This window comes from Prionailurus bengalensis, chromosome A3 (genome assembly GCF_016509475.1).
Source record: "Prionailurus bengalensis isolate Pbe53 chromosome A3, Fcat_Pben_1.1_paternal_pri, whole genome shotgun sequence".
NCBI classification, from domain to species: Eukaryota; Metazoa; Chordata; class Mammalia; order Carnivora; family Felidae; genus Prionailurus; species Prionailurus bengalensis.
The window spans coordinates 17,827,546-17,843,879 of NC_057354.1; the positions used below are offsets into that span (position 1 = coordinate 17,827,546).

The window sequence follows — 16,334 nt, forward strand, 5'->3', positions numbered from 1 at the left end:
GTAATAAGTCAACAAATTCTTGTCCACCAAACATCAGCAATAAATTAAAGGAAGTGGTGGAAAGTAAGCAAGAGAGTGGGTTTGGATAATGCCGGAAGGAAGATGGATTTTAATTTTGTTCCTTTTACCTTTTTCTCCCTCTGTGTATCATTTCCATGCAGAAATTGCAAATTAATGGTCACATCGAAATATCTGTCAACGTATTACTGCTCTTCCAGCATCAAATTATGCCAGCAATAATGTTTCCAGCTGCCTAGGACTTCGTTGCAATTTAATTTGAAAGGAACTCGAATTGCATCTCCAAATGGATAAAAAATTAATTTTACATACAAGCTATCCACCTCCACATTTTCAGCCCCATGCCCCAAATTATCTCAATGTAGGTTCAACTTTGAACGGTACATATGTTACAGCCAACTCCACAGGCTAAGATGAATACATAGAAAATTCATGATTTGGAAATCTGCTTTGCTGCTCTTTTTTTAATAAGATGTTCTGCCTTGATTAAGGTCATTAGGAGAGTCTACAGCTATTGCCTTTGACAGCAGGAGTGGAAGCCAGGCCCGCCTAGAACAAAAAAAAGCCTGAAATTCTGACTTACCCGCATGACTACCCTTCGCGAGTGGAGTGTAAAGAGAGCCCTGATTCACCCCTTCACCTCTTCCCCGCTCCCCCCACCCCCCCGCAGTGTGGAGGTCTTCAGTCATCACTTCCTCTGTGTATTTACTCATTCCTTAATTTATTTATTAAGCAGCCGTGTGTCCCAGTTATGAAAATGAAGAGATCTCGGGGCTCACAAGTTAGCAGATGAGGTGAACATGTACCAAAGCTATAAACGACTCACCTGCTGTTTGATAAGGGCTATGGAGGACATGTGCTAATATGCTAAAGGAAACATGATGGGGGTATTCATTGTGCTTGGGCCAGGAGGGCTTTTGGAGGAAGTTACAAGGAAAGGCTGGTACTGGAGCTGGGCCTTGAGTGTATTGGCTAGGGATTTGCCAGTGGCCCCCCACGCAGAGGGAAGAGCATGGGCAAGAGCAGGGAGGGATGAGAGGATTCAGGATGTGGTACTCGCCTTTCCCAGCACAATGTAGGGAGTGAGCAGTGGGAAGTGAGGAGAGGAATTTGGAGGTGGGAGGGTACAGGTTGCAGCTCGGGCTCAGGTATTAGGGAGAAAATGATACTTGAAGAAATAGAACTTGAGTAAGATCTAGCGTGCAAACGGGGAGAAGTGATCAGAGGTCAGGAGGACCAGCGTGCCTTCCAGAGGCAGCTACAGGAGTGAGAAAGCTTCTGTAGGCATGAGTCAGTCACACACAGACTCACGCACACACATACACCCCGGCCCTAACCTATGCAAGAACACAAATGAGTCTGGAGCAAGAACAAATAGAACCTTGTGGTCCTCTTCCTCCCCTTTCCTCTTACTCTGTCCCTCCCCCAAAGAGCCTCATGCACCATGGATGGAGACTTTATTCCTCATGTCCAAATTCTGCCCACTACCCTCCCCCAAACAGCCATTCTTTGGTTACCCCTTGGGCCTAGGGATGCACACACACGGGATATGGTCTGATTCTGGAAAGGCAGAATCAGGAGGTTTCCGCAGGCCCTGGAAGTGAGTTTGGGGCAGGGAATTCTGGGTTCCTGGAGCCTTGTCCAAAATAGGAAGCACAGGCACCAGGTGGATGCTTTGACCCCCTGACTCCTGCGTCAGGGAGGGCACATGCCGAAGACGGCCAGCGTGGCCTCCTTAATGCGCAGGGTTCAGGACAGGGCTCCTGTTGCCAGGTCTAAAAGCAGAGAGAAAGAGTACCCAGAGGCCAAGCCACTTTGATTTTTCATCAGAGGAAGATGTCCCAGCTTCTCAGACAAACCACATTCTCTCCCCACTATTTGTCTTCCCGTAGGCCTGGAAGCTGTTACTTAAGAAGGTCATATGGGTGTGGTTTTTGGTGGCAGAAACCCTAGGCCTCTACGCTTGGACATATTTACACGGGGGATGTAAATTCAACAAAGCAATCTCCACTGCACACGCAAGGCTTTCTCAGCAATTTCCAACTTGTTTGCACCGAATTGAGTGTAAACCCAAGACTGTCCCTGCTACAGGCAATTATCAGAGCAGAAGCTGGGTTTGGAGGCTGAGGTTTGGCGGGGGAGGGGTCGGATTGAAGGCATGAATGCTTCTATCATACATTTTGAAAACTAGTTTTCCTTGTGTCGGATTTCAGGACGTTCTTTTGCTTGAATGCAAAAATAAACACGTCCACCTTAAAGACTCAGGGACGTCGCAGAGGGGACGAAACTGGGACCACGGAGTCAGTTCCCAAGAACTGGGTCCGAGTTCAGTTCCCAAGAACAGGTCACCATCTGTTCATCTCAGTTTAATAAACATGAACTGGCCCCTTGACAGCCCCTCTACCATGTGTTGGGGTTACCGGACAAACAGAATGTGGTCCCTGGCAGCCTGGGAGGAGTGACAGATAAATGAACAAGCAGTTCCTAGAAAACATGGCAAATGCTGAGTGGGCTGGACACCTGTGCGAAGTGCTGTACGAGCCCAGAGCTGGGGACTTGGCTGTGTGGCCCTGGGTAAGGCACATCCCTTTGTTGACCTGGATTTTCTATGCCAGAGAGTTGCAGGTACCTAGCCCAGAGTTACTATATGATCAGGAGCCACTGTCTTTCCCTTTCTAGAATGGTAGTTCTTGAACTTACAAAACTCTTTCACCCACACGTCTGCCAGAGGTCCTCTTGCCTTGCGCACAGGAGCTGAGCTTTCCTTGAGATTCTGTGCTCTGGGGACCTCAGGGTACCAGTAACACACATGACCATATTTCCCAAGTCCCCTCTGTCTCTGCTCCCTGTGTTTGTTCCCAAGTGGTGTTTCATTGGTCCAAGGGAGGCATGGAGATCTCAGCCCTTTCTGTGGATTTTGAGGACCTTGTTGAGCTAGGAGTCACACGGGGAACCGTCACACTGGGCTCCAGGTGTCATTCTGCCGTCTTGTTCGCCCACATCCTTTCCTGTTCAATGCCAGCAACAAGTGGAGTCATTTTTCTCTTCCTCTGAAGGCTGAGCCCAGCTGATCCCACGGCCCTGGGACTCCAGCTTCTGCTTCAAATACACTTCTTAAGGCATTTCTGCAAGAAAGGCCATTTTCTCTAAGAGGAATGCCCACTGTTAGACAGAGGCAATTTTCTCTCTCCCTTTACAGCTCATTTTATGCTCATTAACGGCCCTCTGAGATTCGCGCAATAATTTCCACTTTATAGAAGAGGAAACAGAGGCTCAGAGATGAAGTGCCCTTGCCCAAGGTCACACAGCTAGTGAGCACCAGAGTCTGGCTTCACGCCGTGCTCTGCCCGCTCCACTGTTCCCCGCGGCCTGTCTGGTGACAGTGGCATGTGCTTCAGAGGAGGCAAGTGACTTTCCCAGCGCCCTGACCTTCCTGCTCTGGAGGGAGTCTCTGCTGTGTGTCAGGCTCGCACCATCCCTTGCCCTCTTTGAAAAGGCGCCTCTGCCGGCTCCTTCCTTTAAGAGGAGCAGAAAGGTGCTTTGAGCGCCTACCTGCACAGGTGAGCTGTGGGGAGGATTCTGGAGAAGCTGGAGAGCAGAGGTGCAAAGACAGGCCAGTGGGCAACTCAGCTCTGAGTGTGATGGAGTCCCGCCCCACCCTCTCCAGTGGGTCCCGGCTCCTGAGGGCCCAGCATTTCTGCCTTACAGTTCTTGGCTTCCTCCCAGCATCCTCCCCGGGTCCCTGCTGACTGTGGGGTGCCCACGTTGATGCCTTTCCCTGGTCTCAGTGCCCCGTGGTATCCCGGTGCAGCACACGTGGAGGCACTGGACCCTCAGGGGCTTCAAACCTCAGCTGTGCACTCGCTATGTGGCTTTTCAGTCATTTCCACTCATGGAGCTTGTTTTCCTCACAGACTAGACTAGAGATGCTTTCCTCACTGATGGCCATGGGGTCTACAGAATGCAGCGTCCATTGGCCTGAGACTCCCTGGGGCCCTCCCGAGTGCGTCTCTGGGCGGGGCTTGGCCTGCAGGGGCCAGCAGACCGCGCTGCTCTCACGGGGCTTACTTTCTAGTGGAAAGCTGCCACAGCGGAAAATGATGAGTATGGAAGGGAACAGTTAATAGGATGAGAAAGACACAGGCACTGTACTCTGCCCAGGGACTCAGCAAGGCGTCTTCACAGAGGAGGCAAAGTAAACAGGGAGCGAAAGCAGGAGAGACTATTGCCCAACTCCAGCAGGGAGGGGAAGACGACCCTCAGAGCCAGAGAGGTGGGAAAGGCAGGGTCCATTTCCCTTGGGGGCACACAAAGCACCTGTGCTCTCTTTCCAGACCCCCCTGGTCATTCACGTCTTCTGACTTTGCACACTAGGCATGTGGTCAGATAGACACAAGTTCACAACCCCACGTTGCCACTTGCCGGTCTTGTTGCTGCTCTGCACACATTCCTAGACCTCTCTGGCCTCAGTTTATTCCGCTGTAAAGTGGGGCTAGCAGTCAGCCCCTCCCTTCCAGAGTCACAAGATGATGCAGGTGATAGAACCCAGCACCATGGCTGCTGGCCATCAAGTAGGTGTTTTGTTTTTATTGTCTCATTTGTGCTGCAGGGGCACACTGGAGATTCCAAAAAATATTTAACGTGGGCTGTGGTACATTTAAAGTTGTTTAACAAAATGGACGAGTCTTGGATTTAAAAGGGTCTTAAATATCCCTGTACTCCTTCTAAGATGAGGTAAGAGAGCTGTGAGAGCGATTACCTGACTGGGGTGTGGCATCCGTTTTGAAGGCACACCCAGAGGAGGAGTGTCATGGGGTCCTAAGCAGGGTTGGGGGGCCTCCCTGCCAGGAGAGTTCCAGGATCTGGACTTACAGAAAGGCTCCGGCTGGGCCAGGCTGGTGGGAATGCACAGACCTCCCCGGCAAGTAGCTTTTTGCTCACCCTGTGCCTGTACATTGGTTCTCACACCATCAGGACTTGTTAAACCAGGCGACCAAACCAGATCATAACTGCCCCCCCGCACTATGGGGACCACACTTTCACCTTCTATTCTGTGTGGGCTCAGCACAATGGACCCTTAGCAACAGCTTGTTCAATGTCACATTTTGAAAGTCACCCGTTTGCTTTTGGAACGCTGGCTCTCTTTTACACAAAGGACCTGTGAACATGAATAATTGGGCTGCATGAGTGACCGTGAACTCCTCAGTCTTTCCAGAGCCAGGCTGCTCACTGTCCCCAGCAGTGCGTGAGCAGGTCCGGACCGGTTTTCCCGGCTCCCTGACATTTCTGGGCATCCTTTTTAAAAGAAGACTGCTTTGAAGTATGTTCCTTGGCAAGGCTCTGATACAAGTCACAGGACATTTTCCCCACAGGGACAGATCCAGGAAATCAGCTTTCATTGAGTCCTGCCTTCTTTCTTACTGCTACATTGGCACAGGGGCAACCTTACCCCTAAGTGCTCTGAGAGGACCGGAGGGATGATAGAATCCATCATTTTTGGAGAAGGATGCTGCCCAGCACTACCACTTAGAAGACTTTCAGAGTAGAGACAGCATATGCATCCTTATTATTTTTTCTTTTCCCACTGTTCCTATCGCTGCAAAAGAAAAACCACCATATTTTGAGTGGTTATTAAGTTCCAGGTACAATTCTAACTGCTCTGCAAGCAACATTTCATTTAGCCCCCCGCTAGCCACCAGCAAGGGTGGCTACTTGTTACTATCACCATTTTATAAATGAAATAAAAAATGGACCCAAAGAAATTACAGAATTTGGTAAGGTCCTAAAGTAGTGTGGAGGGAAGATACTGAATAAATCTCTAGTCTGTGCTTAACTACTTCCAGCTAAGATATTCAACACAAGAACTTATGGGGATGCTCATCACAAAAGAAGTTATGTTTCTGTTGTAAGAAATGCCTAAGCTTTATAGAATGAGCTGCACATGTGGGGATTTTTTTAAGTGTTTCATTTGTTATAAACCGTTTTTTCCAAAAATGCCTGCATGAAGTGTAAACAGAATATTTGTAATAAAATATGACAGCGAATGTTATATATGGGGGTCTGGGACCATATGGGGAAGGATGGCGTGGGACACAGCATTAGTGTGTGAAGTCATGACCGTATTTGCTTGCAGAATGATGTCTCTGGAGGGGCCTGTTTGGAAAGAAGTAGAGAGGAGAGAAAGGAGGTCGAGGGCTGTCATAGGAACCTAGGAAATAATGAGTTGTGTTGTCAGTGGAAAGAGGGGAAATGGCAAGAAGTCAGCAGTACCTGTGACCATGTGGACAGATTGAGTGCTGCGTGCCGAGCATGTGGCTGGATCTCCAGCCTGTACATCTCAGTGCAGTTAACCGGAGAGAGGGGACTGATTTCCCAAGGGGAGAGGATGTGGCTGGATTAAATATAAGGCAGATCAGAACTCCAGCAACCGTCTAAATTAGTGCATCCCTGGAGCGTTGTGTGTGCCGTTGATGGTACCCAGGGTGGTTTTCGGGAGTACCCTGATGAACCTTCAAGAATGTAACAATTTTGTGGTGTTTTTTTATTTTTGACGGTTAACGATTCTGTATGGCAAGTGTTATCTTTTAGATGCATGCATTTAAGTAAGAGAAAAAGAGTTTGATTGACAGAAAAATGTTAAACTGCACGCTCTGTGGCGAAAATCATGTAGGCAGTGGCGGAGATAAGTTTGGAGGGCTATTCCCCCGTTTGAGCACGACACCCACTGCCCGCTTCCTGACACTCTCAAAACCCTTGTGCCTTGCACGCGTGTCTTGCAGACCCTGTGCACGGCCCGCAGAACGTGGAGATTGTGGACATCCGCGCCCGGCAGCTGACCCTGCAGTGGGAACCCTTTGGCTACGCGGTGACCCGCTGTCACAGCTACAACCTCACGGTGCAGTACCAGTACGTGTTCAACCAGCAGCAGTACGAGGCCGAAGAGGTCATCCAGACCTCGTCCCACTATACCCTGCGAGGCCTGCGCCCCTTCATGACCATCCGGCTGCGGCTCCTGCTGTCCAACCCTGAGGGCCGGGTGGAGAGTGAGGAGCTGGTGGTGCAAACAGAGGAGGACGGTGAGTGAGGGCGGCTGCCTCCTTGGGAGCGGGGTGTGCAGAACCTGTCACGGGGCCACGGCTATCAGTGATGAGGTGCTTGTTTTCCTGTTCGTTTTCCCTTTAATTTCCTCCTCTATGTCTGCCTCTTCTCCAAGGTCTTCCATGAAGACCCACATAGGCTGTGCATTGCACAACTCCAGGGCGTGCTGTTTCCATAGACACAGCTGTGCACTCAGCTTTGACCCTTCAACACCCCCATCCCTCTTCTCACTTTACAGCACCTTCTAGGTCCAGTGTTTAACCACACCGGTGCCTCCAGAGAGGCATTGTTGAGTCGTATTAAGTGCGTTGAATCTGGGAGTCAGACAACTCTAGAATCTCCAAGAGTTACAAAAAATAATAATAATAATGCATATAAGTTACTTAGCACACACATTGGATGCACCCAGACCCAAGTACTCACCCGGATGTCCTACAGGCATCACAAATTCAAAGTATCCGAAAATGAACCAATCTCCCCTTCTGTATTGATTTCTCACCCTGTGTTCCTCATCTCAGTGAACTACATCCAGTAAGTCAAAATAAAGACCCGAAGTCAGCCTGGGAGCCTCCATTTCACCCCCCATCACTCCCACCCACCCCCCCCCCCCGCCACACACACACACACACACACACACACACACACACACACACGGTTCTAATGAGTCTGTGTGATTTCTCTCCCCGCATGCCTCTTACCTCAAGACTCCAGGAACACAGAGCCGCGTGTAACTCCTAGAACACAGCACTTTTCCCACCCTCTGTCGTTCCGTCCTGTCCTGTCCTATCCCATCCCTCCATGTCTGTGGGACAGGCTCTGTTTATCTTCAACATGCTCCTTCCTCCAGGAAGCTTTCCCTGACTGCCCCAAGCTGACTTGGGTGTTCCTTCCCTGACCCCCCCCCCGCCCCCCGCCAACCCTGCATTTTGCATGTAACTCCACTGCAACAGTTACCTTACTTAGGGGAGTACAGAACTTGCTGCTTCTAGGACTTCTCTAAAAAGCACTTTTCAACAGCTGTGTTTCAGTTTTCCTTCCAGCCAAGCTGTCTCTGGCCTTGTGGGGGATCTTTAGTTAGTTCCTTGGAATCACACTTGGTAGAGCTTTAAGCCACATCCAACAAAGGGGACTGTGACCTCGTCTGCAGGGCAGGTCATGCATCACTCTTGCCCCTGATCAGGGAAGGGAGCAGCCAGCATGGTTGGGGCTGGAATGCAGAGGGACGACTGGGAAGGAAATCTCAGGAAGTGTTGGCAGTCTTCACATGCAGACAGAAGGCCATGGGCAGAAAGATGGTACAAAGGGGTCAGAAGGAGTGGGATCAGAGCCCTGTCATTGTCAGCCACATGAGGTAGCTACCTCCACTTGACCCAGGTGGGCCTCAGGACCTCTAGGCAGAGCCTCTTGCATGCAGTCCCACTTGGCACTCTTGTTTCACATAAGCAAGGCCAAGGACCCAGAGTGGTGGCCCCTGCGGGGGTCCAGACTCACATCCTCAGCTGCAGTGTCCCCTAAAGACACAGAGGAAACTGCCAGCCTCTGCACATCTTGTTCCCCAATTCTCCTTTCCCCAAGTCCCATCTTACAACTGGACGTTTTACACAGTCCACCTACTTGCAAACCCTTTGTGACCCCCCTTTTAAACTCATCATCGCAACGACTCTTTGCAACTCCAGCAGACTGCTTTTCTGGGTAGTAGCTGCGGCGGAGACCCAGCCTCTGTCACCTTGCCCCCACCTTCCTGCCTTGCATTGAACCTCAGTCCACTGTGGACACAGTCTCCCCTGGACCAACCTTGTCCGGTGACCTGAGTGTGTGTTTCCTGTCAACCCGTTCTCATGCAACCCCCAGTGGAGGGATGGGCGTCTCCTCTGGGCTTCTGTCTGCAGCTCAGGATCTGCGGCCTTGGGTTGGGCTCCAGGTGAGGCTGCCGGCCCTTTCCTGGATGGCTCTGTTGTTTCAGAAACGCACAGCCCCTCCTCCAGCAGGTACAAGGATGAGCTGCAACAGAAGGTGAGCTCTGGAGGATCACCCCTGGGATGAGCTGCTTACCCTCTCAGTGCCTTGGTTTCCTCACCTGTTAGATGGAGATCGAAGTAGTGGCCACCTGATGGCTTTTTATGCTCATTGAAAGGAGTGGTACATAAAGAAACTGGAATAATGTCCAGCACATTGTAGGTTTCCAATGAAGGTGGCTGCCACATTTGGATTAAGTCACAGAAAAAAAACAATATGTCTGACAAAAGATCCCAAAGCACAAGCAACCGAGAGACCATTAATCTGCCCTAGGAATCCTCTCTAGAACTCTCGACACGCACTCCCAGTTGGTTGGTGAAAATATGACCTAGACTCTCAAGGAGTGGTGATCTGGTCAGTGCCTGATCTGAAAAGCAGAACCAGGGCAAGAAGGGAGGTTCAGGAGCAAGTTGTTGTTAAGGAGGAGCCACCACCGTTGAAACTCAGCTTGAAAATTCAAGACTCAACCTGGATGAGAGGGTTTGGCCCAGGAGCAGCTCAGGGTATGTTTTTCAGGATGCTCTTCATGCCTCAGGCTGCTTTTGGAGGATTACCTACATCTACAACAGGAAATCCCAAGTCCCATCTTTAAGCCATGCCTCAACCTCTCCCTTTCTCCTTCCTGTCACCAGGGGTGGGGGAAAATATCACAAAGCCTTTATCAAAATAACTCGAGAGCAGCAATGCTTTGAAATTAAACTTTAATTAAGCACCATTAATAAAACATCAATTCCTGTTCTACAGAGACGTGTGGACATTATCATATTAAAAACACCAACACCCAAGACTTGGTCCTCAGTCTTAGAGCCATCCTGAGGCCCCACCTCAGGAACCACTGTGCTGAAGGAAGACCTCAGAAGATAGTAGGCCCCTCTATGTGCCAGAATCAGGTTCCCTTCCTCCTCAGGAGGAAAGAAGCACCCTTTCCGTTGCTGGGAGCTCATTCACCTCAAGGACAAACCGGATAGATCATGGCTCTGGTTGATTAAGTGAAACCCCTCTCACAGAGGCAAAGAGCAGCGTCTCGGATTGAGCTGACTGGATTCGTGCTGCTTTTGTCTGTGCTTCAAAATTGTCTTCCGGGGAATTTGCAGAATTTGTAATTTCAGCCCCCCAGTGCCTTTGAGGGCCTATGAAGTGATCCGCGGCTGTGAAAGAAGCCGTGGCTGCCGAGCTCTGTTGCATCAGTTAGGAAGTAGGTAGGAGACCAAATGGGTTCTTTACTTTCCCTGTTTCCACAGATGACTCAGATAAAACCGTGGCTCTCTTGTTTAATGTTTGCTTCTCTGCCTTTCCCCAGACCGTAGTTGCAATTATGAAATGGAATATATGAGGCCTTTAAAGATAAAATCGGTTTGATGATGGCCTCACTTTGGTTACCATTTATTGAGTACCTACCCTGTGCTAGGCACTAATAGGTGTATTGTGCGTGGTGACTTATACCTGAGATTTTATTTTGCAGTGTTTCAAGGCTATAGAAAAATTAAGAGTAGGACAAAGAAGACCTGTGAACCCTTTGCCTAGATCTAGTATTTGTTAACACTGTGCTACATTTTCTTATTCATATGTATGTATGGTATGTTTGACATGGAGATATCACACATAAAAATACATAATATTTTTAAGTATTTAAAAGTAAATTGCAGGGGTGTCTGGGTGGCTCAGCTGGTTGAGCGTCCGACCTCAGCTTAGGTCATGATCTCATGGTTTGTGGATTCAAACCCCTCATTGGGCTCACTGCTCTCAGTACAGAGCCTGCTTTGGATCCTCTGTCTCCTCCCTCTCCCTCTCTCTCTCTCTCTCTCTCTCTCTCTGTACCTCCCCTGCTCATGAACTCTCAAAAATAAGTACATTTAAGTAATAATAAAAATTAAAAAATAAAGAAAAGTAAATTGCAGAAGTCCCAACATCTTATCTCTCGACTGTTTGAGAGCATACATTACCTAAGGGTAAGGACATTTTCCTACATAGCCACAACACTATAGGACATCTTAGAAATTTAGCATTAATTTAAAAATAATCAAGTAAACAAATAATCCATATTCACATTTCCAATAATGCTAAGCATGATTTTATGTGACAAAGTCAGAAAATGAGACATTTTTGGCAAAAATGCCCCATGAGTTGGTGATGCATACTTTTCACTGTATCCTATCAAGACTTACATAATGTCAGAAAGCCCCTGACATGCTGCATTTGCTCACATACATAGGTCCCTCTACTCCAAGTGTGGTCCTTGTCCCTTTGTAAATCAGCCAATCTGTGTAGTGGCCCTGTGAGGTCTGTTGACTACCCAGTTCCCCACATGCTTTTCACCCAGCGGTCTTAGCCTCCCTGACAATCCTCGCCTGAATCAGTTACTACATTAGTATTTCCAAAAGAGTGAATTTTAAATCTGTCCTTCCCTCTACATGTATTAATTAGCATTCTTTGTTATAGAAGGGTTTTCTCTCCCCATCTCCCTCCCCATTTTTAGTATCCCTACTGACTCAGAGATTCCCCCCCCATTTTTTTTTTTTTGACTCTGTATTAAAGTCCAGCACTACTTATAATTCTCTTTGGTGCTCACGTTATCTCATCTGTGGCTAGTGGGAGTCCCTTCAGATTGGCTCCTAGGTTCTTTTGACATGTTCTCATTAGTCTTCCTTGCTTCTGGCATAACAAAATATTCTAGACCACCCTTGTAATATCTCTGCCCCAGACCTGAAGTCAACCACTTATCTAAGGATTTCTGGTTGCTTTCAGTGGGGAGTGGTATTTTGGCACTAAGATATACATCTTAGCTGTGATCGATGGGGTGTTACCGCCTCTAGACTTTTCAAGTAGGTAGAACTGAGGAATATAATTTATCTGTTTTAAATCACAAAGTCATACTGATTCATATCACCTCAGGATTCATTCCTCTGTGTTCACCCTCATTCTATACAGATCTCTCCTTCCTCCCACTGTGAGAACTCTGGTTCCCAACATCCACACATTTCTTCATTTGTTTCTTCCTACAATACATATAAAACAGTTTCAGAAGTACGGTACCAATCCCCCTAAAAACAAGAAAGCAACTTTATTAGGTTAAAGATTTTCTTTTCAGCTTTTCTCTCCTTCAGCAGCCAAAATGCAGTGTTCAAAGGCTTCGTCTTTTCTCTTTGTGGTTATATTATCAATTTGAGGCCCATTTAGGCTCATTTGTTTCCATTTTAAGGCTCGCTTCCCCCCATCCTTTATATTTAATTTTATTTTTTAAAGTCAAAATAGTCACGTGGTTCAAAAGTCAAAACTGCAGAAGTGTATGCTCAGAGATAGTGCCACCATCTCTCTTTCACACTGTTCATGTCCACACCCCCAAGGCCACCATTTTTATTCATTTCAGATATAGTTTTCTTATAGTTCATTTTGCACAAAAGGTAAAAATTATTCCTCTCTTATTTTTATATAAAAGATAGCAAAACAGATGCGCTCCACATCATATGGCTTTGTTCACTTAGTATACTCTGGAAATCATTCCATATTTGTTTGTACAGATTTGTGTTATTCTTTTTGATAGCTGTAGGAGACTCTTTTATGTGCATATGACATGGTTTGTTCAAGCAGCATCCTATGGACACTTAGGTTATTCCCATTACTTGCTATGAAAAGTAATACTACAGCAAATAGCCTTCCACTTACTTTGGTATCTGTGGAGTTGTATTTTCATGGTAAATTCCTGCAAGTGGGTTTGCTGGAGTCAAAGGGTAAAAAAACACGCAGTTTTGTTAGATGTTGACGGATACTCCTCCTCAGAAGTTGTATTGTTTTACATTTTTGCTAGCAATGTAGAAGCATTTCTCTTAACCCCAAATGTGAGAAAGCAAGCAAACAGTATTATTTCTCCTACTTTGCAGTAAGGAATTGTAGGCTCCCATATAATTTATAATAAGTGTATAAAATATAGTTGATTATAATTAATATGTACATACTATATTAATATAATCTATATATAATATGATTAATCACATATAATACATATATTATTTCATATAATATGGTAAATGTACTTGCATTATAGGAAAGACTGACATGTCTTGGGAATGAGTGCCTGTATTTTGTGTGCATTTGTAGACGTCTTATTATCTCATTCCTCCGGTCATCGGAAACTAGAAGGACGCTGTATGTTGCTAGGGACAGGTGCATGTATAGTAACAACATGCAGCACATGAAATCAAGAAGAGGGAAGTGACAAAAGGATAAAAGGCAATAACAGCAAGGCAATAAATAACAGTCCAGAGTCATTTAGTGGAAGGGTGTAAAGCTATGCACATCTTAGCAAGTCTGAACACATTGTTTAATTAGAGCTCAGTACATTTTAGAGTTTTACAAAGATGGCCTTGAGATAGTATAAAAGGTAAGGAGAAATGCAATTGTGGTTTTTGAATGCTCGTGTTGACCTAGGTGTTGTGCTGATATCCTTCATTCCTACAGTGAGTTGCCGAATCCTGTGATGAAGGTGTTTATTGATATGATCATGGTTCAGGGAGTTCAAGGAACCTGTCTGAGGTTACCACACAACAAGTAACAGAACAAAGAAATGCATCCCAAAATCTTACCCATAATTTTTTCTCTGACCATCTATTAGATAATCCTGTAACCTAACCAAAACCTCCCCAACACTCTCTGTGCTTAATTTTTTTCTGTGCCATTCATCATCATCTGAAATACTGTGTGTGTTCACGTATGTGTGTACACACACACACACACACACACACACACACACACACACGTTTGTTGCCTGCCAAACAGCTAGTAAGTTGCTCATTGACTGTCTGGTGAGTGAATAAATATTTGACATCAAAGTCCATGCCTCTTCCCCATATCACAGGATCTTGTTTATATACACTGTTTAAGAAGGAGAGGATATATGTGACGTATTTTATCTGTATTCAAAACCAACTCATAGTGGCTTGCTAGAGCTAATCATTAGCCTCTGTCTCCACCTCCTAGTTCTGTGATATCATATTCATTGCTCCAAATTGGTCACGGTGGGGAATGTGCACCATGGATATTGGCAGACCTGTTGGTGTTTTTGTTTTTCTTGGAAAGTTGGTTGTGAAACATTTACTAACATACCACTGTATAGTTCCATTAAAAAGATATATTTGACAACATGTAAACATTTACCCAGAAAAAAAATATCTTTCCTTCACCAAGACTAGGAAATCTGTCTTGTCTCCATCAGATGCACTTAACAGATTCTGGTGGCCTTCAAACCATTTTCAAATTATTTTGATTTTTCTTAAGTTCTGAGTCTCTTTATGAACCAATTAACCAACAAATATGGCACCTGGAATAGAGAGCCCCGCCCCCCCCCAAAACAAATAAAAGACCTAGATAAGGTAAACAGGACAGGAAACCTCTGTTGACTCTTCAGGGCTTGGAGCTCTTATATGATTTGTTTACACGGCTACCCACAGAGTTCACAATTATCAGCCCCACTTTCCAGATAGAAAAATGGGGAGAAGAAAGAAGAAGAGGAGAGGAGGGTATAAAACTTTCCTTGATTACACTCTGTCCCCCTTTATGTTGAAATGAAAATTTCCTTTAAATTACCACCTGACTTTTAGGCACAAGAAAACATCTGGTTTAATTACAGTGAATTTACATGAACTTACTGACAAGAAGCACAGTTAAAATTAGCAATTTTAGTGTGTTTTTTTTAAGGGAATGAAATTATAAAGTAATTAACCTTTGTTGTAGAACTCTGTCAGAAGGATGGAAAGTTCTTTGCTGTTAGATACAAGAAGAAATGAAATTGTGGGAAGGGAATATGTGGACTCATTAAAGAATTATAAAGAAAAAAGAAGACTAAAGTAACACAGAATTAGAAGATAAGACGGAAAAAGAATCTTTCTCCAAGAAGTCTTTTCATGATGAGAGAGAGTGGTGGGGGCGGGAGGGGAGACCCAGCTGAATCCAAAGAAAGTAAGTCCGCTTCATTGGAAGGACATCGTGACCTGTGGAGCAGTGGTGTGTGTGGAAAAAAAAAAAAAAGCTTTAGTGTGGGGCTGAGATGACCTGGCTTTGCTACTCACAGGCAGTGAGATTGCCTTTCAGCAGTTCTGAACCCACATCTACCGGAATAAGGAAAAAAAGGCTGATTCAGAAAATACTTTCCAGCCAGAAGGATCCGGGCTACATCCAGGCTCTGTTCACTACTTTGTTACCCAGATCTGCTTAAATTCCTTTCATATTGGGCACTGCAGTGTCCCTGTCCATGGATTGGGGGTGGTAATACCATCAATCCCTTTAGGGTGTTCTACGTGAAGGTCTGTATGTAAAGCACCGGACTTACTTTCTGCCGAGAGTACAGACTCGGTGGTGTGTGGCCAATATCAGACATGGCAGGCAGATTTTTAATCGAGGGAGTTAACTAGAAGAAAACCAAAGCGGGGAATCTTTGCAAAATTTCTGTTAGTCATGGGCAGGGGCCCGTTTTAGAATCACCTGTATTCCCTCTATAACCTCCATCCCAGATTTCTCACTCTGACAGTAGAGATGAATATGTGTGCGCCAGTGTTCCAGTAACATTTTACTTATAAAACAAGCAGCTGGTTGCATTTGGCTATAGCCATAGTTTGTTGACCCTTGATCCCCACTGATTCCCCCCTGTTTTCTCTATTATCTTGACTTTACAATCTGATGACACACTGATTTCCCCCATCGGTATCTCCGGTACCTCTCCTCTGCCCTCCAGAGTCATTTAACAACTGCCTGTTCAGTCTGTCCAGCTGGATTGCTAATCGGTCTCTGGAATTAAACACGTCTAGAGCTGACCCCCTGATCATCCCTCATCCACCCCCAAACTCATTCTTCCCACAGTTTTCTTCATCTCAGTTAATGGCAACTGCCTTTTATTAGTGGCTTGAGTCAAAAGCTTTGATTGTTCACTTTTATCACACCTGAGGCCCTAAATACCTTTCAGCCTGGATTCTCTGTGGTTGGCACCCCTTCGCTTTGTGCAAAGCAGCAGCCCTGCTTACTCCCCACATCCCATCTATCAGCACGTTCTCTTGGCTCATCCTTCAGTAAATAGCATGAACTTGACCATTGCTTACAGTCTCTACTGCTAGGTCTGTGTTCCAAGCCACTGTGATCTCCAACTTGGGCTATTGCAATAGTCCTTCAATGATCTTTCAGCTTCCCCTCTAGCCCCTACACTCTTTTCTCAGCTT

General features: G+C 46.3%; 1 protein-coding gene across 14 annotated transcripts in view; it reads left to right on the plus strand.

Moving 5' to 3' along the window:
- The window catches only part of PTPRT (protein tyrosine phosphatase receptor type T), a 1,072,026-nt gene that overhangs the window by 651,962 nt on the left and 403,730 nt on the right, over nt 1–16,334 (plus strand). For all 14 annotated transcript variants that reach the window (XM_043602349.1, XM_043602354.1, XM_043602350.1 and 11 more), the window contains exon 8: nt 6,798–7,094. In XM_043602349.1, coding sequence (XP_043458284.1) covers nt 6,798–7,094 — 297 coding nt within the window. The remainder of the gene's footprint in view (nt 1–6,797; nt 7,095–16,334) is intronic.